The following is a 26,607-nucleotide window of genomic DNA, read 5'->3' as shown; positions in this document are numbered from 1 at the left end:
AGATTAACTAAGTTAACCCTTCTCCTTAACCCCACTTCCTTAACCCTTTGCCAAACGGCGCCTATAGTTTCTCCCAGTATGCACTTACTTATCCTAACTTATTTCTGAGAGCACTTATACACCCTAATTCTAAAAACTTTGCATTTTAATATTCTCTATTACTTGGACTTGAGATTTTCTCTCGGACTTTTTCATTCATGTGATATTCACATGCTAATTTTAAAAAAAAATTAACCCTTTAATGTTTTTTGAATTTTATTGTTAGATCATAGTCTAACTCTATTTAAACTTATCATAATTATATATTATAAAATAGAATAATTGTGGGTTTAACAATAAATTAGATAAATATTATATAGCTTGTGAATATAACATGGGGAATTTTGAGAAAAATTCTGACATTTGTTTGAAGAAAGCCATAAAGTACAACTTTTTAGAAACTTCTAGTGTATATAAATGCTCTCAGAAATAGCCGAGGGGGTATGAGGCCAAACTAGGGAAATTATAGAATATTTAAGTGATAATCAAACGAATTGTACCTCATTTATATGTTGCCAGCCAACACACCCCCCCAAAAAAAATAATAATAATTAAAAATTAAAAAAAACAACCCAAAAAAAGGTAAGATTAGAACTTTACTTGTTAAATTGCAAATAAACCTAAGTTTGTATTATTCTTATGTTTGTGCTGGCAAGCATGGGTGTAGGCTGTCAAAAAAATCAAATTAGATAGCTGATCCCTCATCAAACACTGATGATGAAAGTTACAATCTGACGACTTCCAGAAGGCTATAATTTAAAGACTTTCACATAGACCGATGAAGGTTACAATCTGACGACCTTCACAACAACTGATGAAAGCTCTAATCAATAGTCTTCACAATCAACATCGGGAGTTACAATCTGACGACTCTCATATTTTCAAAGAGCCAAGATGAAGATTACAAGATAATAGTCTTTGCAACGCTCTGCAGAAGAAGCTATAAGTCATTGGCTCCTTCTAAAAACGCGGAATTCATCTTCGCGTTTCAATTCCTAAAATGCAGGCGACCCCCGCGTTTCCAAGCTTCAACAAGCAAAACACCGATCGACCCTCGCATTTCCAACCTTCAGCAAACGAAGCGCTGACGACCCCCGCGTTTCCAACCTTCAGACTTCAAAAGGCGAGCGGCCCTCGCGTTTTTCAACACCCAGCGAGTACCCAACTCCGCGTCTCCATTCTAAAACGCGGAGTTAGGGTCCTGAACGCTAACGTGGGCGTTTGACTCGTTCAAATACGAACTGGACGGTTGCAGGAACCGTTTTCCCTCCAAGATTTGAGGGATTTCCGCCCCACTTAGGAGCGGATTAAGGAGGGCGGTTACACCCCTCTCAACCCCATTATGGAGAGAATTAAGGGGGACGGTTACACCCCTTAATTCCCTATAAATATGGGTAAACTCAATTGAGTTCGGGCTGGCTTTTTGGATCTTAAACTTGGCAGCGAAGAGGAGATCTTCGGCTTGGCAGCGAGGGGAAGATCGACGTTCATCCTTCAGCAACGTTCGACAACACAGGTCTTTCATCCTTGGCTTATAAACCGATTTCGGTTAAATCAACTCTTTCATAGAGTTTCAAACTCGTTCAGAGTTATCAACTCGTCCAGGGTTCTAAAACTTGCTTTGTAAGTTCTTCACAGCGTCAAATCGTGAGGAGGAGATATCGTTCCAGTGAATCAAGACGTTCGGATAGTCAACGGAGAGCAAACTCGACGCGAGCATTCGAGGGAGGCACTCAATCGCCACCGTGAAGAACTCAGACTTAAACAAAGGGGAGAATTTGCATCAATTCTCTTCTCTTTTGTAATCAGAAAATTCAATTGTAACTGAGATTAAAGGAATACAAATCAATTTTCCTTCATTTCTTTTACTGCAAATTTTCCCACAAACAATGGGTAAGTTCAAGGCGTCACTCAATTGACAATAGGCATATTTGCTCTCACGTCTACTAAAAATCGTTGTCATCATCCCTAAAATTTATCACATTCGACTCTTAATACGTCTTATTCTTCTGCTCCTCTCTTGGACTGGACTAATTCTGCCTGTTTAAAACATTTTATCCAAATATTAAAATTCCACACAAAGGAAGTTTGAAGGTGATGTTTAGAACTCTATTATTAAGCTAAAATATTTCTTAATTGTAGACGACAGGGTTTTTTCTTTTAATTTAACTTTTTAGGTCTGAAGTTTCTTGTATGAAAAGATTAGAGGCGAAGAGAAATTCGTGTGATTTTCCTTATTATGTTTACATATAAAAGTAAATACGTTTATAAATTAATCTCGGATTGTGGTTACTAGATTTTTTAATAATACTAGTAATATCATTGAATTAATAATAACGACATACGTATAGAAGTATTCTTTTCTCTTTTATTTTGTTTTGAATATATGTATATACCCTCGTACCTGTTCTTTGATGCGTCTGAAATTTTCATCAGGACTATATACAGAACAATGATCATGACAACGTAGAGCTTTAATCATCACCCTTAGATGTGTGTTGATACGTGTAGTATGCACATCAATTATAAAATTACTATGATTCTTTTGATTTAAATGCATTTGTCATTTATATTTTGGTTTTATTAATTTGTTAATTGTTACACTAACATGCCATATTGTTAACTTAGCATGTTTCAATCTGAGCGAATTATTGACATCTTGGATCGACTAGGTTCTCTCGAGAACATGTTGCATATCCTTTCAATGTTGCCGCATCTTCTTGGATTATCCGTATATTTTTTTTTCCATACAAATTCCATGAAAAGACATCAATGTTGTGCGCAGCGGAAATTTCGGCAGAGTTTCTGGTGCACAATAAGAGAGAAAGATCGATAAGAATCCAAACCCTAGATCTGGAATCTGGGCTCTGATACCACTTGTTGTGCGCAGCGAAAATTTCGGCAGAGTTTTTGGTGCATAATAAGAGAGAAAGATCGATAAGAATTCCCGTCTCACCAAGGAGACAAGAATCTGAAGCGGATATCTCAACCAAGTGAGATATCGGCTCTTCCTCTCATCAGTTCTAGGACTGACTTGTCGAGTGATCCTACAAACTATTACAATGGCCACAAACTCAAACAACTAATTTTACGTGGTTCGGCAAACTGCCTACGTCCACGGGGCAAGGAGGGGGATCTACTATTAAAGAGAAAAAGAATACAATAAGTTTACAACTCTCACAATCTAAACCCTCAAATAGGCTCCTTGCTTTTCTTCACAAGAAAAGGTCAGCCCCCCAGCCCCCAAATTCTTTTTCTCTCTTCACAAAACTCTCCTCGCGCTGCCAAGTTTTCTCCCTGCTCTTGCAAGCCTGCAGCCGTCAAAAGAGTCCCTGCACCCCTCACTTCTCTCCTTTGCACGAAGCACAGCCGCCGATTTTTTCTTTCTGCACAATTTCGCCCGCAGCCTTCCACAAAACCTAAGGAGAAAATACAATTCCTATTTATAGCATGCAACTCAATTTCGGGTGGGCCACGCAGAGCTGAACCAATTCATGAGCGGAAAGGGATTACATCAAATCGCGTGTCTTGATAGGTTTGCCAGCTCGTGGCCCCCACAATCCACTCACAACTTCCGTGTTTACAATCAAGACTTGTGCGAATTAGAAATCTTTTTGCATTCAAATCATTTACACAATTTGTTGATAATTGAAGAGAATCAAATTACTGTAATCTTTACCTTTTATTCTATCATGGCACACAAAATTACCAATACCATCTTGCCACTACTATCATTTTAAAAACCAGTTTTAATAGCAATTATTATGAAAGTGATAGCACACGTGGCGCGGTTGTACCTCTTAAAATTTGAATGGAGGGTAAAAGTTAATGTAATTGGATGCTCCCTAATTACCTTGTAACAATTGGAGATGATCCATGTCTAATACAAACATTTCTAAGATAATTTTTCTAGCATGACCAGTGACCACCTATCAGAATAATTAATTAACAACAAGCCACATATTTATTTCGGTCAAAACAGAACTCACAATTTTTTAATTTTTCATTTCATTTCTTATTTGAGAAAATTGTGTACATGACTCAAAAGTTGGAACTTCGTGTGACGGGTCTCCTTTTATTTTGCCCCATGTTGAATAGCCCCAAAAAGTGACGTTTAATGTTTCAAGTTCCCTCCACGTTAGCATTATACTAAAAACATATTGTATTTTGTAAAAAAGCCAATATTGCTCTTCTCTTTCTTCCCCAGACGAGGCCTCACCCCGAAACAATAGTCACTTCTCGTTAATAGGATATAATGAAAAAATATAGGGAAATTTCCCCTTTTTTATTTCAACTTTTTCTCTTTGTTCACCCTTTAATTTCCAATTTATTTCACCTTTTTCTCGAGGTAACCAATTTATTCCAAAAACAGCTGTTGAAGGGCATGCTTGTAAATAATACGTGGTTTGAGGTCATTCCTGTGAACCGCTGGTTATATATACCGTTGCGAGGTATAGGGTTTCACCTCTGGTGTGCGTTGAAAAAGGCGGCTATGGTTGGCTCTTTTTCTACGGGTTTTCTCTATAAATTTTGATCATTTGGGTGTCGAATATTTATCCATTTGTGTTTTTATTTTGTTACTTGTTCTTTTTTTCAATGCAAATTTTAAATGCAATTTTTTGGAGGGGTCGAGATTGTTGCGATGATGAGATTCTTTTATGAGTAAAAGCTGAAATCTGTGATGGATGGAAAATTTTCCTGAGCGGTTACCTGAGCAACTCTTCTTTCTCCCTTGCCCCCATTTTTTGTCAGAAAATGATTAATCTTCAATTTTTGTGTGTGTACATTTTTTAGTATACATTAATTATTTTCAAGCTTATTAGTAGAAAATACTAATCTACGGAACTCTTGTTCCCAAAAAAAATTTTACTAATTAATAATAAATAAACCCCTAGGACCAACTCCTTTGTGTTTGTTCGTCTGCCAATTCATTTTTTTAGCCTTTCTTTTTTGTAAAGCAATCGCTTGAATGTAGATTTACCCAATTAATTCTTACGATTTATCTTTCTTACCTCTCTGGAAACTCTGATTTATGCACGTAAATAATCATTTTAATCTTATTTGAAACCAGATACGAGTGGTTGATTGGGATCTAGATTCTCTTTAATTTGATGGTAATTAAAGAGAGTCAAATTACTTCAATACTCGTTTACTTGTCAAATTACTTCAGTACTCATTTATGCCAATTTTTCCAATTTTAAAGAATAAGATGAATTCGCTTACATCTTGTTTGGATGGAAGTTAATTGATAGAAGTTAAATAAAATTTTAATTTTATCTTATTTGGGATTTTTTTGAGGGGCTAGAGGTTGGGATGGAAACTAAGGGGCTGTTCGTTTGGAAAAAAAAACCTGGAAATCAAAAAATAGGAAACCTATTTCCTATTATAATGGTTTTGAAGTTGTTTGGTTGGCTTAAAAAAAAAGGAAATTATAGAATAGGAGATGAGATGAGATGAGTTGTCACCTTATTATTGGATGATGTGAGTGATTTTTTAAAAAAACTTGTTTTGAGGTTGTTTGGTTGGTTAAAAAGATAAGGAAATGAATTGGAGGTATATTATTGGATGATGTTTTGAGGTTGTTTGTGTTTGGTTCGTTTTTAAAAATAAGAAAATAGATGAGATGAGTTGGAGGTATATTATTGGATGATGTGACACGTACTTATGGAAATTGATTTCTTGTTTTTTTTAGGAAATGGATGGAAAGGAATGTTTAATGAGATGAGATGAGTTGACACAATATTATTGGATGATGTGTGTGATTTTTAAAAATGAGATAAAATGAGATGTGATGAGTTGGATGATGTGACACATTTTTTGTGTTTGGTTTATTTTTAAAGGTAAGAAAGGAGATGAAATGAGATGAGTTGGAGGATAAAAATAATATTTTATTAGATGTTGTGGTGAGTTTTAGGGATGGAAATGGATAAAAATATTATTTTATTGATTTCCTTGTACCGATTTCCTTTTCTTAGTTTTTAGGAAATCAACCAAACAGCCCCTAATGTAAAATTTAACAACGTGATAAGATAATTTTACCCTTATGATAGTAAAATCAATAGTTAAGATATACTTTCATCCAATTTGTAAGGATATTTATGTAACTTTATACATATTTACTTAACTTCTTCTTTATTATAACTCATAAATAATGTAAAATAAATTTATTTCCATTTCTCTTACTAAACTCTTAAGACAACATTTTATCTTGTGACTTTCATTACCTACATTTCTTTTTCAATTATTTAACTTTCCGTCCTTTCTCTTATAGTAAACTCCCTAACAAAGCATTAGGATTGCCACTGTTATCGTCAAAATTACTATTGTCTTGAACATTACTATTTTGAATATCGCTTTTATGTTCAAATTTCGGCATCATCTTATTCCGTAAAAATGTAATTTTCTTAAAAAATAGAATAGACGGAAAAAATTGAGGAAATAGGATCTTCTCTAATTAATCTGAATTTGATTGGTATATCTTATTTCCTATCTAAAGGTTAATATGGTAATATTCTATAAGATCTTCCTTTCTTTTTCGGGCCCATCGATTTGGGCGCTCAACTCCTAAAACTTTATCCCCGTCTCAAGTGATTACGGGGACAAATCCTCCGCTATGGCCACGAAGGAGATCGGCACTTATTTCTCAACAATTTGGAAGAATTAAAATAAAGATTGATGGGGAAAAGGAAAGAAAAAGCTTTTGTATCATCTCCACTATTACTTCAGACCCAAATCTTATGAACTGCAAATTAACTTTATAATCTATTTTTATAAACTATTATGCATAGCCATCAACAAATCAATACTTAACCCTCATCTGCAAGCTAGTTGGCTGTATTTTTTTGATTACTAGATGAGGGGTTCAAGCAAATAAATTTAGAAAAACGAAGTTTCGAGCACCAAAGAAGACTGTTTCTTTTGGGATCATAACAAGTAAGCTTTGGAAACCGCCCTTATAAGTTGAAGAAAATTACCAAAATGCTAGTCGAAGTAAAAAAATCAGAAAGAAACATTACGGCTCCGTTTGAACAAAATGTTGTTTTACTTATTTCCACTATGTTCTTATCAAAAATAAAACATTATGCATTTAAAACTCATAGTGTTTTTTGAACTAAATCATCCTTAAATCGAAAATATAACACTTATTTCAAAACATATTTTAGATGTTTTAAGTTTGATATTTTGGTTTTGAGTTTGAGAATGTATTAATATAATATCTAGCATAATATGTTAAATATAATTAATATATAGTTATTATCAACATACTTATTATATTATATTATAATTAATATATATTATAATATATTAGTAATATTTATTAAATAATATAAATATATCATAATTAAAATATCTTATATAATAATATAAAAATAATATTAATTTAAAATATTATACAATATATATATATTATATTATATTAATAATTATAATAACATTATAATGTAAACTAAATATTATAATATTTTTATTATAATTAATATATAATATATTAATAATATGTTTAATACTAATGTTGTAATATGTCAAACTAATGTTGAACAAAAACACTCAACATGGTGTTTTGAAAACACTTTAAGTGAAAAACACAATACCATAATGTTTTTTTACAAAAACACAAGAAGGAAAAAACTATGGTCTCCAAACGAAGCCATCGCTACTTTAAAATCTATTTTTGAATAAAATTAACTAGTTAGTTGTCAACAGATACTAATTTTACAGCAATTTTTCCCTAAATCTCGCCGCCGTTGTTAGAAAATAAGATACACCAACAAGAATAGGTAACAACTATATCGCCGCCGCTTTTGTTCTTGATGGTGCGAGGTATGACATCCTATAGCCAATTGTGAATCGGACGATGACACACGTTGCGTCACGTGCGCAAAGAGAAAATGAGGGTAACCAAATCGTAATTTTAGGACGCGTTTGGATGGGCGATTTAGAGCCCGAAAGTCTGCCACAGTGTCCCATCTGTGGTAGCTTTCGGGCAAAATCGCCTCTAAAAAAGACGATTTTGCTCGAAAGTTGTCACAGATGGGACACTGTAGCAGGCTTTCGAGCTCAAAACCCCCTCCGAAACTCGTAACCGAACGCGCCATTAATGACTGCAAGGTCTAAGTATCTACTTGAAGAACCCCCCACCCCCCACACGCCCCCAAACTAACAAGCAGTCCCTCTAGTTTTCTACTTCCGTATTAATACGTCATTGGTCCCTTAAATCCTATGGTTGTTACAATTTGGTCCATTAAGTCACCGAAATACTCTGAGCTAGTGCTATTTTAAGGGCTCTTTGCAATTTGACACTCTACATTGTATACCTTTAAAACTTTGATACCCTAAATTTTATATTTTTTTCATTTTTATACCCCAAAATTTTTGACATTTTTGATACCTCAGATTTCTTTCTGAGGTACCCAAACTTTTAGCTTGTGTGCCCAAATATTCCACACTTTTTAAATTTGATACCTCAGATTTTACACATTTATAACTTTTACACCCTAATATTTAGGGTATCAAAGTGTGTAAATAAAATTTTAGAATATCATAGTTAAAAGGTATAAACTTTGTCTTAAATAAAATGTCAGAAAAAACTGTGAGGTATCAAAGTTAAAATTTGTTGAGATTTTAAAGTTAAAAAGGTGTGAACTTTAGAATATCAAAGCACAAATAACCCTTTTTGAAACAAGACAAGTTTTAAAAGGGAAATTATAACTAAGGGATATTTTGGTCACGGAAAGAACGAATTGCAAGATCCATAAGGAAGGGACCATTGAGCAATTATTGAGAAGGGACTAATATGAAGTTAATAAGATTTGAGGGGCTAATATCTAAATGACCCAAAAACAAAATATGCACGCACTGATTTTGACCTTGCTGGCCAAGTTTCAGCTTTCAGAGCTCAGCAGCATCTCTAATGGCGGAAACTAGCCGACCCTGGTTTCTAGAGTCTGTTCCTCTTCTCGTGATGGTTCTCATGGCTGCTCATCTCTCAGCTTTGGTACACAAAACCCTTTCTCCCCCACCCCTTGATTTATCTTTTCTCTGCTAATTGATATATTTGATATTTTTGGATCTTTTGATTAGATTTATTGGATGTACAAATTAGCTTCTCAAAAGCCAGACCCTCGTAGAAAAACCCATTAAGGTAAGATCTCTCTGTTTTCTTTTATTCAATTCATTAGCGGATTAGTAGAAAGTAATCACGATTTATTTAGCAATTAGGGTTTATTTAAGTTGTGAGAGGAAGTTCCTAAATTAATGGGTTTAGTGTCGATCTTGCAAGTTTATAACTTAGAGAACTATCAGTTTTTATTCCCACGTCTCCTAAAGGAGATTTACAGTTTTTCTAAATATTTTTTTTAAACAAATGTAATATTGCAAACTAGTAAATTAATTGCCAAATATTACATTTTTGTCTCACTTCTTAGTTTTAGCATTTCTTAGACTTGAAGTTATTTTTGGTTGTGCTGACATGCTTAAGTTAATTAGGAATTATTCTTTGGAAGGGGTTCTTTAGTTTTCAGAAGAGTACATCTAAAATCATTGACCTGAAGGCTTCTTATGCATAACTTCAATACAAGTTATCTTTGTGCACGCACGCACGCAGATTGTTCCTTTTTCTAGGCCATGACTAATTTCTAGTAAAGCATGGCTCTTCATGCTACCATAGTATTCATAATAACATTTTTCTAGCGCGGTTTTGGGTGATATAACTAAAATAAGCATTTCTTTCAGTGCTAAATACTTACTCTCTACCTACTCTCTAATGGTAAACAAACCCACTAAACTCTAATATGCATCAGTTGTTCAGGGAATTGTGTGACTTGAAAGATAAATGCGGGATGGTTAAGAAAATTATAATGGTAGATTAACCTAATTTTTGTCGCAAAATACACAGCCAAATTGTACTACTTGCTTTACTGGCTCATATTGTTGTGGGCTCTTTAGATGTTAAAGATGCTCGTATAAATCATAACCAACTTATTTCTCTTGCCTACAGTCCAATGGCCATACTAGCTCATGACCCATATTCCAAATCATCAGTACTTTCGAATTCAAAATGTACGTAATAAACTAAGGAAAGTAGAAGGGGGATGAAAAGGAAGTAGGCATAGATTAATCTATCCCAAAGAGATCAATGTGTCATCTTTAAGATAGTCAATTAAATCATAAGGAAATGAAAAGCATGATAGTTGACCCTTATGGTGGTTGGTGTGTTTGTAGCCTCAGTAAGGCATGATTTGCATGGTTCCTATGTTATCACCGAGTCACCGACACTATTTGGTTAGTTATGCGGGGGGGGGGGGGGGGGGTGTTAATGAAAATTTAGTCTGAGATTTTGCCTTATCCCTCTTGTAACATAAGTGGAGATGGAGTTAAATAATGATCATGATTGCTAATGCATTTCATTTCAGAAATGTACACAAAAGAATGGAGTCCTGAATGGTAAGCTTGTAATAGAGCACCAGAACGATGCATGTTTCTTCTTCTTTTGTAACTGGATTTGGATATAACATATATAACCAATTTGACATCTTAGAGGGAAGTTAATAATGGATACATCAAATAGTGATACTTTTGATTTGATAGATAACAATATAAAGGGTCAAATAATCAGTACTAAATGCTTGATAAGCGAGAATAAGGGCAAAGAATGTGCTTGGCTTAGTTTGACTACCACCTGTTTACAATGATGTTATGTTCTGTTTTTCGTTGTTTTGGTGGATATGCTAGAATCAATTAGCAGCCTAGGGTATAGTTAATTATTTAGTTCTCTTGCAATCTAGGAGGGTGGAATGTGTCAGATCCAAGAAGACCCATTTGCTTGTCCATTTGAAATTTCAGTGGTTTTTTCTGCTGGCACTCATGTATGAATCAGTTTGCATTACGACATATCAAGAATTGAGACAAACATGGATTTAGGCAGTCTGATCATACAAGGGATACCTGTGGGTTGATCTTGGTAGAATCCAACAAATTCTTTGGTTGGCTCATTTCAAAATTTTAAGTATCTTTACCTAAATCAAAAGGCAGGTGGGCCTGAATTCATATTCTAATCCATGCCAGCAGATTAACCAATATAGAATTTTTTTTCGGTTTTCTCTTCCTGTAGCCAAAATATATAAGCATTCTGAAAAAATGTCAGTGACCTCTCTGTTCCTGAGCTCAGAGTAGTCTTGTTTAACACTTTGGGTCTATTTCATTTTATCTTGCGTTTTATTTTCCATATTAAATTTTGTACTATATTCAGCGAAAGGGTTTATAACTCTTGTCTAACCAACATTGTGTTCAAAATTTTCAGGAGTGTTGTTGAAGGTGTCGAATCAAATGAACCAGTCTACTGTTTTTTCTCGCCATGCTAAAAAGTTTTCTTTCTCATTAAACGGCAGTTGAATGATGTTCAAATTGATTGCTTGTATTATGTCAGTTCTGCATTTTTGTCCTATGTTCGATAATCGCTGAAGTGGTTTAACGCTACAAATTGTAAGCCATATGAAGGAGTGAGATAAACTAAGAAACACGAAAAGACTTTACATGTACCTTTAGCTTGAATATTTTCTCTGTGAATTGAAGTAAATATATTTACTTCAGTTGCTCTTGTGTGTTTTTGAACAAAAGGCAGGTAAACTATCTTTCTTATTGTAATAAGGGAATTGTCTTCATCCATTTGAAAGATTTGATTTCTTTTGGGTTATTCCATATCAGTTCCTCAACTGTTTCATAATGTAGGAAAGTATTGAATTTGCTGTTAGGCCCCTATGAATTGAAGAGTATTCCATCAAATTCAGATTAGCTTGTTGGACTATGAATTTGAATTGAGGAGTATTAGTGTTGATATTAGGAGTGAGGGGGAGGAAAGAATTTTTCGCATTCTCAGAAAATGAAGCATGTAAGTAAGAGAGAAGGAAGTCTGACGTTTGGAAGGTGGAAGTTTTTAAGTGAGGTTAGTTTGGTAAATATGCATCTATGATTCTATAGTCCATAGTCAAACACTATCTCAAACTTTTTAAGCACGTTGGATGGATTAAACGTTGTTAACACATTGGATGGACTTTGTAATGGAGGGGCTCACTTCAAACATTTTAATTGATTTGGGGATCTAATAGCAGTGTCAATGATTTGAGAGATCACTCTCAAATCATGGAGGATTAGATGGATAAATAACCAAATAAGATTTGATGGAGATGAATAACCCAAATGTAAAACCTTAATTTTAAGCTTCTATGAGGAAACCCCTTTAACTTTGAGACAAAGTGTCGAAGTTAAAGGGAGTTTTATGATAACTCCTAAACATAAACGGGGTTTTCTAATATTTTCAAACTTATGGGGAGTTTTACCCATGAGCTTTGCTATATAGACCCAAAATTTGAGACCAACATGGGGAATATGTGAGATGTCTCCCTCCTATTGTATAATAAGCTGATCTTATTATGCAATGGGAGGAGGTATCTCACCTGTGCCCTTCTGTTCCATATTTTGAGTACTTAGGGAATTTTTCTTTACCCATTAATCATCCTAAGCTAAGTGGTGTTTTCTGATGTTTAGCCTTCTACATTTTCGGCCACTCTTGATACGACGTGAAATGTGGAAATAAAAATCTACATATTTCTTAAGGCTTGTTTGGATTGAGGGAAATAAGGGTGAAGAGAAGTTAGAGGAACCATTCATCTTGTTTGGGAACATTTAGGAGGTGAAATTATTCACTCTAGTTCCCCTTGGTTAATTTGTTACCCCAAACCAAATTGGGGTATAACCAAGGGGAAGGGAAATCTCTTCCCTTCCCTCCCCTCCCCTCCCCTCCCCTGGTTTCCTTAACTTCCCTTAACCACATTGAAATCCAAACACCGATTGAAGTTTAACTGCCGCCCGGAGGGGTACGGTTCGGATCTGCAGATCGCGCTCCTCTGTTTCTTCCTTCTCTCCCCTCATCGCCATTATTCATCTCTTAAGAACCCATGGCCTCCTCAAATCTTGTCCTCTCTCTAACCTCCCCCTCTCCTCTCTTCTTATTTCTCCCACCTTTCCTCTTCCACTCCCCCGACATCACATAACAACCCATCACCTCTCCCACTCCTCTTCTTCACAAACCCATCACAATTCAGACACTTCCCTTTGGAACTCCACCATAAAATCCCACATTGATTCTGGCCGTCTCAACACTGCCCTCTCCCTCTTCTCCTCGATGAGGGGCTCCCCTTACCACCCTCGGCCTGACCATTTCACTCTTCCTCTAATAACCCGTGCGATTTCGGCCCTCGGCGGCCGCATTGATCTCGGCAATGCCGTCCATGGTCTTGGAATCCAAATGGGTTTTGGAGGTAATGCCTATTTCTGCAATGGTTTGATAGATATGTACGTCAAGTTTGGTTGTTTGAGCTGTGCCCGTCGTCTGTTCGATGAAATGCCTGATAGAGATGTTGTTTCTTGGACCTCTGTCATCTCGGGTTATGTCCAGATTGGGGATGCTATTGAATCGTTTCGGTTGTTCAACGAGATGAGATGGGCTAGTGTTGAGCCGAGCTCGGTGTCGCTTGCGGTGATTCTGAGAGCTTGTGGCGTTGCAGAGGACGGAGGTTGGGGAAGGCGGATGTACAGCTTTGTGATCAAGAGAGGGTATGAAGACTACGAACTTGTTCGGAATTCATTGTTGACAGCATTTGATAAAATGGGTTATGTTGAAGATGTGGAGAAATTATTCGGCAGTATTTCGAAGAGGAGTATTGTTTCGTGGAATATTCTAATGTCAGCATATGCATCAAGAGGAGACCCATGGAAAGTGATAGATTGTTTTGAGAGATTGAGGAGGGAGTTAGATCCTAGCCATGAGACTTCTCCAAGGCCAAAAGTTACATGGTCTGGCATTAAAAAGTGGTCAAATTGACATGGTGCTCGAAGCTAGTCTTGTCGATTTCTATGCAAAGTGTGCGGATCTGGTATTGTCTGTTTCGATATTTGACGAAGTGAGAGCGAAGAATAAACATGTATGGGGTGTTCTGATGCGGGGATTTATCCAAAATGGACAATTCGCTGACGCAATCACCTTGTTTTGGAAAATGCAAGATTTTGGTTATGACCCGTGTGCCGATTCCCTAAGGGGCATAATTTTTGCATGCACGGAACTTGGATATTTGCGATTTGGAAAAGGTGTTCATGGATATCTAATTAGGAAATATTTTTGCAGTAGCTTCAATATGGACACATTGGAGACTTCCATCCTTAACATGTATGCAAAATGTGGAAGCATTGTTTTGGCACGCAGGTGTTTTGATAAAATGTTGCACAAAGATATCATAGCATGGAGTTCCATGGTTGAGGGATATGCGATCCATGGACTTGGGTCCAAGGCTTTGGAACTGTTCCATCAAATGCAAGAGGAAGGAGTTGAACCAAATAGCATAACTTTTCTTAGTTTGTTATCAGCTTGTAGCCACTCAGGACTCATTACTGAAGGCTGTGATCTGTTTGATTCCATGTCTACAAATTTTGGGATTCAACCTGAGTTAAACCATTATACTTGCATTGTGGACCTTCTCGGCCGTTGTGGGAAGCTATACGAAGCTCTGGAAGTGATTAACAACATGAAGTGTAAGCCCGATGCTCGGATTTGGGGGGCTTTGCTTTCTTCATGTTGGGTTCATTCAGATGATATGCTTGGCAGTTATGCAGCTCAGCAGCTCTTCAAATTGGAACCAGGTAATATGGGTTATCATGTTGTACTGAGTAACATTAATGTTGGTGAAGGCAAATGGGAAAAGGCTGAAACAATTAGAAAGGATGTGAACATAAGGAATGTTAAGAAGAAACCAGGTTGGAGTTGCATAGGAGTACAAGGAAGGTTCTATGTATTTGTCGCTGCAGATACATTGCACCCTCAAGTTGATGAAATTTACAGGACTCTAGTGTGTTTAACATGGCATACTGAAGGAATAGGGGATGGGGGCCCTCATGTACTTTCTACTGGAATAATCGTCAATGCGATTGATAGAGAAATGGTTTGATCCGTGAAGATAATTCATGTTGTGCTCATTGCCAAGTTATATTCATACTGTCACGATTATTGGGTTGAACTAAAACTCGATAAAAAAATTTATCTTTATACTTGAAGGGACGCTTGTGCCCTTTAGAATCTTAGATCTTCTTCTATACTGTCAGATTTCTCAAGCAAATTTCCTGCACAGCGTAGATGCAAGGTTTGGTGGTGTGGTATTTGTTTAACAAGGAAAAGGGTGAAGTTATGAAGTGTTCAAGCTTTCCTTTGGCCAGCAAAGTATCCGGATGGTGAAATTGCTAATTGTACTCCAAGCTGGCCATAGTGTTTGAGCTAAGCTTTGCTTGGTAGTAACTGCTCTGAGCTTGAGTCTCCAATTGAATGTATATGGCCTCCCATGGCAATCCTTCTGAGTGAAATATCTTTTGATTTTGCCCATAGAAAGAGATAAAGGCCTCCAATGACAAGTATGGCTCCAAGAATGCTGCATATAAATTGACATGAATCATGATGAAATTGAAAGTACTGATTTCATCACACGCCTGATTGACGTTATGTTGCAGAAAAAGTGGAGGCTTAAGGCTCACCTTTCTAGTTGTGCTAGTTTTCCCAAGATGACAGTCTCGAGAATGAATGAGAAGATGATGAGCAAGGGGCAAAATCCGGTCGCAAAGACGGCGCCTTTTTTGTGTAAGCACCAAACTTGCATGTAGAATGCCAACCCACTGACCATCATTCCCTGAAAAGTAGTTAACAAGTATCACTAATTGCGCATGCAAGTACTATGTGCTAGAATTTGTTCCCTTTAGGTTAACGGTTTCTCTTTTTGGATTTTTTTTTAAAAAGACTTCTCTTGGATTGTTTTGATGGACAGTCACTTGAACTTCTTGCTGACTAGTCCTTCTGCATTATGATTTTTCCCCCAGCTTTTACGAACACCAATTCTTTTTGCTTGGGTGATTGATCTTGAGCCAACTCCTTGTGGAGCTTTCAGAAGACATGAAATACTTGTTACAGGTAATCTCCTATACTCTTTGCTCTTGTAAAATCTTAATGGAGATGTGGTATCTACCTTTTAGAAGAGTTGAATTGAAAACGGGGTTTGTGACCATGATGCTTACGATGATTGACAAACAAATAACTTGACAAAACCTCATCTTTTTCAGTGATAAGGATGGAAAGTCAATGTATCTACTTGGGTGTTTGTGTTTGAATATCTGAAACAGTGAGAGACAATTAAAAGTGTTAATCATGCTATATTTACCCCATATAGAATGGCAAGGAGCTGGAGGTTCCCAGACCACCTTATCCTCCAAGAGGAAGGTCTTCTTTCTGTTAAAACCGCTATAGCTGCAGTTTGAAGGGTGCCAGAGATATTTGCCATAGTGGTCAAGGTAAGATATGCTGGATACTTCACAGCTACATTTTCCTGCATGACAAAAACATATTTCTTCATAGTTAAAGCCATGGGAAAACTATTTGTGGATTCTAGATTAGACTAGATTCGGAACAGCTTGTTTAATTTCGTCTCAAGTTTCACTTGACAAGTTTCATTTTCTTATAAAAAAATGCATAGTGGATAACTCTCTTTTGTACATGTTATGACAGTTGTTTTAAATCATTGTATAACAGCTATTGTCACGCCCCGGGCCCCCGGGCCCGTTGGCGCGTGCAAGCCATGAGACCCAGCGAGTGTAACGCACCGTTTGGCTCAAACCACTATCAAAATTAACTAGCCGATGATACACTTGAGTCTTTAGCTTTCACTATATAAACACTTTAATTTCTCATTCTCCCACCGATGTGGGACTAAATTTTTTTGCACATGTCGCTATCAGTGGGATGTTACATTTTACCCCACCTTATAAAGGTGACGTTCTCGTCGCGGCATGACAATTAGTACATCCCAGTATCAGCGTCAGGCGATGTGGACTCTAGAGGTGGCTCCCACCGCATCACACGGTGTAACACTTAGCCCCGCATAGCACTTAGCTCCACACTTACGGCTAGCAACTGCTCTGATACCATTTGTCACGTCCCGGCCCGCGGGCCCTTTGGCGCGTGCAAGTCGTGGGACCCACTAAGTGTAACGCACTATTTGGCTCAAACCACTGTCAAAATCGACTAGCCGATGTTACACTTGAGTCTTTAGCTTTCACTATATAAACCCTTTAATTTTTCATTCTCCCACCGATGTGGGACTAATTTTTTTTTGCACATGTCGCTATCAGTGGGATGTCACAGTTATAATATTAATTTTTTTCAACATACAATACTAAGTAATAAACATGAATTTGAACAGATATTCTACGGAGAGAGCGATAAGTCCTAGGTTCAAGTCATGAAAACTAACGAAAAAAAAGAAAGAAGAAAAACTAACAAAATATAGAGAGGAGAAAAACTGACATAGAATGGAAATTGGGGCCTAGAAATATTTAAAATGTCATGATATTCTTACAAAAATATCATTATATGTTATGAGTACCACGTAAATTACTCAATAGTCAATACTAACCATCAAAACATTGCTAGTTGCCAAGCTAAGTACTGCAGTTCCAACCATGACATAGCCAACATATCGAACTTCTGTTGTTGGATGACCAATTATCCTGTCCAATATTGGATGCTCTGGGTTTGATAACAACACCATCATAAAAGCTCCAGCACCTGACATAAGGACCCCCCATAACTTTGCTTGGTGATAAAACTTGCAAAACTGAAATTTCTCTTGTCGAGAAATAACTGCAATGAGGAAGACCACCACTGGAATTATGAGAAGAGCCACACTCTGGAAATTTGGTGTAATGTATCTGTGGCTAGACGTCATCAACAACTGCCCTACCGGTACCCTTGATATAGTTTGAGAATCATACTGTTATGTTGGTGAAAGATATTGCAGAAGTTATACATTTAAATGTAATCAAATATATTCTTGGAGATTTAAGAAGTGATAAAGCAAGAAACTAAAATCATTTCATCTGTCTCCTTTTAGTAATGAAACTTGTCGTAATTGTGGAATTTATCAAGTTGGGAACCATAGAATCATAAATTTAGTCATATCAAACATGTGGAATTATCGAATCAATGATTTGTTGATTTGGGAGAAGATTTTTCCAAAGCTGATTACTTGGGGTCTAGTTTTTCCAATACCGAGCTTTGGCGTGCAGTTTTACAGATACACATGATTTATGGTGGTATATATATACAAAAAAAGCCTTGTGAATTTATATATTATATATCCTAACTTGAGAATTGATGGGTACAGGTAGCCCAGTTGAGTCCAGAGCCGACTTCAAACAGATTCTTGATGAATCTATTGGAGACAAGTTTTGAACCTGATGCCACTTTAAATTCGGATACAAAGATTGAAAATCGGAACCTAACCGAACATGCACCAGCCCTTTTACATGTTATATATAAAGAAGAACGTACTCAACTGTAAGAACCCGATCAAGAAGGCCCAAAAGACTACACTACATGTAAGTTCTGGCCTTTTCCCCCTGGTAAGAAAAGAAATGAAGGATGTAAGAGCTTTGAAATTTGAAGTAGGATAAAACAGAGGTGAAATATGGAGGTACCCTTTTCTTTTTCTATTTTTTCTTTTTTTTCCATTTTTTAAGCTTACCGTTCAAAGTGGAATGCAAGGGAAGCAAGGAGTAGTACAGAGATGAAGTGCTCGTAAAGGACAAGTATAGTGGAACTGATGCCTTTTCTGGGATCAACGACAACGGATACCAGTGATATGTAGGCAGCGAGGATGAGCTGATTTGAAGTCATCAAGAAGTACGGCTTGATGGTCTCCATTGCTGATCTCATTTGTCGAATTTTTAGTTATTTTGTTTTTTATGGCTAATCAGCTCTTCTTTAAGGAAATGAATGCAAGTGTTGGGTTTATGTATGGAATGACGATCACAAGGGTTTGGCAGCGGAGTTTGGTATAGGGAGTTTCTTTAGCCTTCTCATATTGCACTTGAACTTTGTTGCTTTGGGTTGGATTGGGTCAAGTTAGGCTTGTTTGATTCCGAAAACCTGCCTAATTTTGTGCCAGTTTATACACCAGAATCTATAAAGGAGGAATCTCTAAAGGGTAACATCAGTTTGGGACTGCCATGGATCCCACCTGCTGCTCCTGACTGTGTCCTGTCTGAAAATTTATCCAGTCATTCTGTGTTTTAAGTCATATGTTAAACTGTTAGGTATTGACCCCAAGTTCTCTTTTATATTCATAACTCTCTATGATCATATTCGAGGTAGGACTATACTCACACATGAATGCTCAACAATCTCAACCTCAATCCGAGTTATTAACTATCCTGCCTGCAATCCTAGGGAAATACACTGTTTTGCTCGTCTACGATCATACGTCAAGTCCCAGTTACGACTGCATTTTATTTCCTGCAAAAAAAAGTTAATGTAAAATAACAGCTGCCCAATATTCTATTTTTTGCAGGGACTTATCAAGGTTCAAAACTGTTATGACCAGTGGAAGAGAAAGCCAACAAGCTTCCAGATTAGGGAGTAGGAACTCATGCCAAACATAATGGTACTCAAGTTTGATACAGACAACTAACTGCTACTTCCCAATGAGAACAGCCTTCATGGAATTCTTCTTCCTGATTTCATGGACCTCATTTTCGCTCTTATTGGTATCTGCTCAAAACTTAACTACGTGTATCTAATTCCCTGCAAACTCTTTCCTCTATCGGCCAAAATGTTTATTCCGGCTTCAAAGGCAAAAAGGACAACGGAGCTTGAGCCATGCATGAATTTCACAATTCTGGAACATCAAGACCAAGTCCAGTTACAGAAACTATAGATTTACGGGTGATTTTATTTCTGGGCATTCAGTGCAACAACGAGCCAAGTTTTCGCAGGCTAACGATCATTATCTACGCTGTCCTGCTCACCATCAATGGCTCTCTGATCAGAATCTCTGGTGAATGTTTTTGTTCATCTTTTGCACTGTCTTTCGATTTCACCCAGAGGAAGAGATACATACCGCCGATCACCAGTAGAGCCGCAGCCATGCTGAACAAAAAATTCAAGGATCAAATATTTGATTCCTGTAAGAACTCAACATTGAGTTAGAGTTTCCTAGCTCTTGCAAGTTGCAACAAAAAAGATAGCAATAATTATTCAAGTGGTGCAAAAATAACCTCCAAGGTTGTGCAGAAGCTCCAAAGAAAATAATCTGCAGTAGGAATGAGAAGACGATGAGCAATGGTGTGAGCAATGGTGAGAATGCCGATGCAAAAACTGTAATCGATCTTGACGATGATGAATCGTCGGATGAAAATTGTAACTGACAGCTTGCCGATGAAATAATAAATGATGATTTAGAGTACTCGCATTGTCTCCATGATGTAATACAGAAACTGTATGACAATCCCGATATACACATGCCGCTTCGGTCATCTTGTACAATGAAGAAGTGCATTTAGGATTCCTCCGGAACAACCCTAGTCCTACCTGCAAAAGCAGGGGGTGGAAAAGAAATAATCTTTGGTAAAGGAGAGTCATCCCCACCCTTCGATCTCTTCTTGGAAACCAATACTGATGATGAAAGGCCCGGACGACATTTCTTCAGATATAGTTCACAAGCAAGTGATTACATGAAGAAGCAAGGATATGACCTCACGCTCGGTTAAGGTCTTCGTTTTGATCAAGGTATCCGGGTACCACCCCGTCCTGCCTATGTACCAAAAGAAAAACCTGATAATTATTACAGTCACAGAAGAGGTTTGGGCTATGTCTCGTCATCTGATGACGAACATTGCTGGCAAATCATCAACCAGCTAACAAATAAAAATGGGTATTCGGCTGATTCCTCAAATTGGGATTCTGACATTAGAATTGGAGAAATGTTCAAAGGCTTAATGTCGAACATGGCCACGATCGATTCTTCTACAACAGAAAAAGATGATCAATTACCCACTTGGGAAGACCCCTGGATACATTACATGAATATTCATTATGGTGATCGATTCGAACAGAGAGAACCTCTTACTGAAGACAAAGTGGTCTAAGTCAATATGGGTAATGAAATCAATCCGAAGCCTATATTTATTAGCGATAGTCTTCCATCAGATGAGAAAGAAAAATTAATCGCCCTCATTAGAGAGTATATCGACGTTTTCACTTGGAATTACGAAGATATGCCAGAATTGGATCTAAATGTGGCAATGCATAGCCTTAACATTAAACCAGATGTCAAACTTGTCAAACAACAACAGAGACAATTTCATCCGCAAATTATAGAGGTGATAGAAGTAGAAATCAAGAAATTGATTGATTCAGGCTTTATTAAAGAAGAACAACATCCCGAATGGTTAGCAAATATCGTTCCAGGCCTCAAAAAGAATGGAAAATTAGAATTTGCATCGACTTCAGAGATTTGAACACTGGTTGTCCTAAAGACGACTTTCCTCTACCGATTACAGACGTCATCATCGACAACACGTGCGGATTCAAGATAATGTCGTTTATGGATGGATTTTCGGGGTATAATCAGATTAAGATGCACCCAGATGATGAAAAATATACCGCATTCAGAACACCTCTTGGTGTCTTTTGTTATATTGTTATATCTTTTGGTTTGAAGAATGCTGACGCTACTTATCAACGGGCGATGACAAAGATTTTTCAAGAACACCTCCGGAAGACCGTCGAGTGCTACGTCGATGACTTGGTTGTTAAGAGTCGCGACAAGAACGATCATATTAATGACCTAAAAATGATGTTTGATCTTATGAGGAGTCATCAACTGAAAATGAATCCTACAAAATCTTTTCTCGGAATGTCCAGCGGTAAATTCCTTGGATTCGTCGTCACCATAAAAGGCATCCAAATTGATCCCGACAAAGTGAAAGCGATACACCAATTGCAACCACCGAGAAATCTTAAAGAGCTCAGAGGATTGCAAGGACAGTAGCTTATATTCGTCGATTCATATCAAACCTTTCAGGAAAATGTCAACCATTCTCCAAACTCACAAAGAAAGTCGTATCATTTGTTTGGGATGAAGCCTATCAAAGAGCATTCGAGGATATCAAAACATACCTAGAGAATCTGCCCATTCTCGTTGCACCGAAGTCGGGTAAACCATTTTTTATTTATGTCAAAGCGACGAGCCATTCGTTAAGTGCATTGCTTGCACAAGACGACGATAACTGTCACGAGCAAGCAGTATATTATCTAAGCCCTTCCACTCGACACCGTCGGATCACTAAGGCCGATTTTCATCCCTGCTCGACGGTTGGGTAGGTGCTAAATCTCGATATCCGATGATTGAGAAAGAATGTCTCGCCCTAGTATTCGCGATTTAGAAAATACGACATTATCTAATTGGGCAAGCAATTTGTGTTATCTCCAACGTGAACCCAATCCGGGTATTCATGACCCAACCGACCTCCATGAATTGGCGTTTGGCTAGGTGGGCCCTACTTTTATCCCAATATGATTTGTATTTTAAACAGCAAAAGTCAGTTAAGGGACAAACTATTTATGATCTTTTAGCGGTTAGTCCTACAAAAGATACGGCAAAATTGTATGATGACTTGCCGAATAAAATCATGAAATTAACACCACATCACATCAACGAGTGTGGCAATTATACTTCGATGGTGCTTCCCGGGCAACCAATGTGGCAAACTCTCCCGGATGTTCTAAAATTTCCTCAGGAGTGGGGGTTGTTTTAGTTTCCCCGAGAAAACACATAATGTCCAAAACGTATTCGTTGACCGAACTATGCTCTAATAATGTAGCTGAATACAACGCATTAATAATTGGACTTAATTTTGCCAAAGAACTGGGGGTTGAAAACCTTGAAGCTTTCAGTGATTCTCAGCTGATAGTCAATCAGATTTGAGGAGAATATGAAGTCAGAAGCCTATATCTGATTACATATTACCAGGTGGCCGTAGAAATGACAGACTCATTTGAAGGATTTTTCATCGAGTACATTCCACGTCTCCAAAATGCATATGCAGATGCATTGGCGGCGTTAGCCATGTCTTTGGCTCAGCCTCCCGAAACAGAATAATTAGTCACAGTGAGAACTCACCACCTTATTGTGCCGATTTACGATACGATTGTCAAAGAGGCATGCTCAATAAGAGTCGAACTCGAAGCTCGAGATTGGCGTTTTCCTATTATCGATTACGTCCTACACGGTATTTTACCTGAAGATGTAAGAGAAAGAGATTCAGTTCAGTGAAGGGCACCGAGATTTTACTATAACGCTACAACACAAATGTTGTATCGCCGTTCATACGATGGTCTTACTCCGTTGCTTATCCAATAGAGAAGCGGAGGAGGCCATTAAAGAGGATCATGATGGAATATGCGGCGCACACCAACCCGATCCCAAACTCTGTGATAGACTCAGAAGAATGAGTTTCTATTGGCCAATCATGGTCAAAGATGCGGCTGATGATGCCTGACGATGCCATGCATGCCAAATTCATATTAATTTTATGCACCAACCTCCTGAATATTTACACCCATCAGCTACATCATTGCCATTTGTATCGATATTCCTATCAATACTTCTTCAATTCCCCTTCTTTTGGCTGGAAGTTCTTTGGCTCTTTTCTGTGGGCTTCCATGAGCTTCTTTTGTCTTGATCTTGAGCTTCAGTAAGGATTAGAAAATGAGAGATATATGAATTTTTTTGGACTCTTATTCCTTAATCCTTTATTTCCTACAAATTAAGATAAAGGTACTTTGTAGCAGATTTTTTAAATAAAATAGATAATAAGAATGCGAAAGTGTAATAAAATATAATGATCAGATGCCCACGAATCTTGTAAGTAGATTATTGCCTCTATGATAGCCAGATCTAGCGATGTCTTGTGGCCATCAATCAACCATCCCGATGTGCTGAAGGCGCATTCCAAAACTACGATAGAACATGCACTGTTAGAAAATCACAAGCCATGATAGAAAATATAGGATATAAAATTGTTCCATATACTTTCTACGATTATAAAATATTGTATATCTGTCCATTTGACCCTTACGCAAACATGCAACAAAATATTGTTCAATTTCATATCCTTTCCTTACACGATTAGTACCACCACTACTAATACCACCGATTAGTTGGTTCATTAGCATATGCCTATCAATTTCAAATGAATATGGTCCCGAACTTTGGAAAGAGCTTGATGCCACACAGGGCCGACCCTGGGGTAAGCCCACCAAGCCTCGGGGCTGGGGCAACCCAGGGCTGGGGGGCAACCCATTCCGACTGCTCCTTCACCCCTCAAACTGTAATTATCTTTGATTTTTGAAATAGACTTTGTAAGAGGGCCTTTATGCAAAAATGGTTAGGGGTTGTATTTGTAAAAGAACTCAACCCTTTATTTCCATCAGCACTCATTCCCAATTTCCGCCTCTGTTCCGCTCAAAAAAAAAAAAGAAAGAGAAAACCGCAGATCTCCTCCAGTCCTCCTTCCCGAGCCGGCGGCTCCTCTCCTCCTTCCCGAGCCGGCGATCCTCCGACGACCTTACTCTGCTCCCGCCGTCAGACCCGTGACCCGTCCTTCAGGCTTCACCCCATCAGGTAAAATTTTTTAACTAAATAATTTTAGGGTTTTTTGGAGAGAAATTTAGGGTTTTGATGTTTTGTAATGAAATTAAGATTTTTGAGATTGAATCTTAGTTGTTGAAGAATTAAATAAGGGATTATGATGTTTTGGAATGAAATTAGGGTTTGCTTTAATAATAATGATATTGCTAATCGGGCAATTGGGAAAATAAGGGGTCTGTCCGCAAGTAACCCTTGAAAATTTTCAATTATAAACCTGTCAATTTTATGGTTGATGCTTTTCTTAAAGAAATTGACAAATTCTATGAAGGAACACGAGATGATTGGCTACAAATGTAGTTATGCTGCATGTGGAATAGGCGTTTATAGGGTTTTCTATAGATTTTCTGTTCTTTGTCTGGTTCGCCCAAAATAAGCTAGAATAGTAAATTAAAAATCACATGTTTCTCATTCCACTGTTTTGTGCTAATATATTCATCCTAACAGTCAAACAACCAACGGCTATGGACACTTTGCTTATAACTTTCCTTCTTCCCTTTTGTATTTTACCATCAAAGCTTGATAATTTAATTTGCAGTTGAAGACTTATGCAAGTCTCTATTCTCTCTCCCCACCTTTTTTGTCTTTCATACTGTTTTCATATGAGTGAAGGGGGTTATGAACAATGATATATTTATCATTCGTTGATATTTCTAAGTTTAGTTGATTGTGATTTCATATATGTAATATGTTATATAATTATATTTACAGACTACAGTACACTATGACGGGAGATGACAAAAACCGAGTAAGGATTAGAAAACAAAACTCTGGAGCTCATAATAGAAGAGTCAAGCAACGTCAAGATGAAATGGCAAAATCACTACTTGAGTATGATGACTTAATTGAAGAATTCGCTTCAAAAAATTCAAGGAGAAGTATTTTTCTTTGATGGGAATTGTAGCACAAATGTAATCTCTTCTTATATGAATATTGATTTTGCATTAGTATTATCAGTTTGAGCCCAATATAGAACGTTAAATTGTATTATATGTATTCATTTTTATCGTTATTGTTCATACCAAATTTTTAATATAAGGGGCAACCAAAATTGAATTGGGCTAGGGCAACCCAAAGCTCGGGGCCGGCCCTGATGCCACACTAAGAGTCATAGCTTGAGAACTTCCACTATGTCTAGATACATACTTTTCATGTAATTTTTGAAAATAAAATTTGATTGTGTTATGATAACTAAGAGCAGTAATAGGGTCACGCCGCTCACCCAGCTCATCATGGCCTATTTCCGCGTTGTCATATAAAAAGTTCACTAATTTTGAAACCCAACTTTTTTCAAGCATGGATCAATAAGAACATGGGCTTTTTGGACAAGCCTGTAGCCAGATTTTGCTAAGGGGGGGTTATTCATTGGTGTAATTTGGGGGATAATGAGATAATTTTTGGAACATCACTTTTTGGTGTTATTCATTGGGATAATTGGAACTGGAGTCAACTTTGTTGTGTTATTGGTTTGTTGGGGTAATTGGGGGACAAATACTCTATTTTTCCCTAAATTACACCAACTATATAAAGATCCTCTCTACCCATTCCTCATAATTACCCCAAAATTACCCCCATCACCCATATTGGAACAATATTGTTCCACTTTGAAGGCATTTGGGATAATTTTAAAATATTTTTCTATTACTTAACTAATACTTGCTAATTATATTATAAATATATGATATGATATATAAAATATAACATATATTAATATTTTAATAACATAATTTAATAACACATATTAATAATATTATATAATAGTAATTATAGTATAACGTATTTATTATAATATTATATAATATTTTAATAACATATATTAAAATTTTAATAACATATATTAATAATATTATATAATAACATATATTAATATTTTAATAACATATATATAATATTTTAATAACATATATTAATAATATTATGTAATATATTATTATATAATATTAATTAGTAATTATGATATAACATTTTTATTATAATATTATATCATATTTTA

The 26,607-nt window shown here is 36.8% G+C and overlaps 2 protein-coding genes and 2 long non-coding RNA genes across 15 annotated transcripts; 3 read left to right on the top strand and 1 right to left on the bottom strand.

The window, feature by feature from the left end:
* Positions 8,879-11,706, top strand: LOC109850113. The gene is made up of 3 exons (XR_002249340.1): positions 8,879-9,034; positions 9,121-9,181; positions 11,339-11,706. It is a non-coding gene; the product is annotated as an uncharacterized LOC109850113 (long non-coding RNA).
* Positions 13,872-20,369, top strand: LOC109850050 (pentatricopeptide repeat-containing protein At4g30700-like). 12 transcript variants are annotated; one of them, XM_020419964.1, is made up of 6 exons: positions 13,872-15,492; positions 15,589-15,715; positions 15,952-16,042; positions 16,299-16,419; positions 18,291-18,808; positions 19,476-20,369. In XM_020419964.1, exon 1 carries the CDS (start codon positions 13,920-13,922, stop codon positions 15,033-15,035), a length of 1,116 nt encoding a protein of 371 aa, XP_020275553.1. In that variant the 5' UTR covers positions 13,872-13,919; the 3' UTR covers positions 15,036-15,492; positions 15,589-15,715; positions 15,952-16,042; positions 16,299-16,419; positions 18,291-18,808; positions 19,476-20,369. The 12 variants fall into 12 exon arrangements, with proteins under 12 accessions (XP_020275553.1, XP_020275602.1, XP_020275611.1 ...); XM_020420013.1 differs by having other exon boundaries at positions 13,872-15,715; positions 18,291-18,504; positions 18,676-18,808; XM_020420022.1 differs by having other exon boundaries at positions 13,872-15,715; positions 18,291-18,504; positions 18,671-18,808.
* LOC109830603 (WAT1-related protein At5g07050-like) lies at positions 15,359-19,468 on the bottom strand. Its single transcript, XM_020397914.1, has 6 exons — positions 18,651-19,468; positions 18,463-18,525; positions 17,541-17,874; positions 16,290-16,454; positions 15,645-15,764; positions 15,359-15,550 (listed from the first exon to the last, which is right to left on the bottom strand). The coding sequence occupies exons 1-6, from the start codon at positions 18,827-18,829 to the stop codon at positions 15,359-15,361; spliced, it is 1,053 nt and encodes a 350-aa protein (XP_020253503.1). The 5' UTR covers positions 18,830-19,468.
* Positions 24,401-25,604, top strand: LOC109834648. Its single transcript, XR_002245601.1, has 2 exons — positions 24,401-24,590; positions 25,326-25,604. It is a non-coding gene; the product is annotated as an uncharacterized LOC109834648 (long non-coding RNA).

The sequence above is a fragment of the Asparagus officinalis genome, chromosome 1 (assembly GCF_001876935.1).
Source record: "Asparagus officinalis chromosome 1, Aspof.V1, whole genome shotgun sequence".
Taxonomy (NCBI): domain Eukaryota; kingdom Viridiplantae; phylum Streptophyta; class Magnoliopsida; order Asparagales; family Asparagaceae; genus Asparagus; species Asparagus officinalis.
Note: the sequence above shows the minus strand (reverse complement) of the source record. Positions and strands in the feature narration are given on the sequence as shown.

What these genes read in the sequence shown, in the direction of transcription:
- LOC109850050 (XM_020419964.1), top strand. Translation starts at nt 13,920, where the DNA reads ATGGTGCTCGAAGCTAGTCTTGTCGATTTCTATGCAAAGTGTGCGGAT.
- LOC109830603 (XM_020397914.1), bottom strand. Translation starts at nt 18,829, where the DNA reads ATGGAGACCATCAAGCCGTACTTCTTGATGACTTCAAATCAGCTCATC. An exon ending in TTCTTGATCGGGTTCTTACA is followed by an intron (nt 17,875 to 18,462) that starts GTTGAGTACGTT and finishes AACTATATCAAG; the next exon opens with GGTACCGGTAGGGCAGTTGT. An exon ending in TCCTTGCCATTCTATATGGG is followed by an intron (nt 15,765 to 16,289) that starts GTAAATATAGCA and finishes ACTACTTTTCAG; the next exon opens with GGAATGATGGTCAGTGGGTT.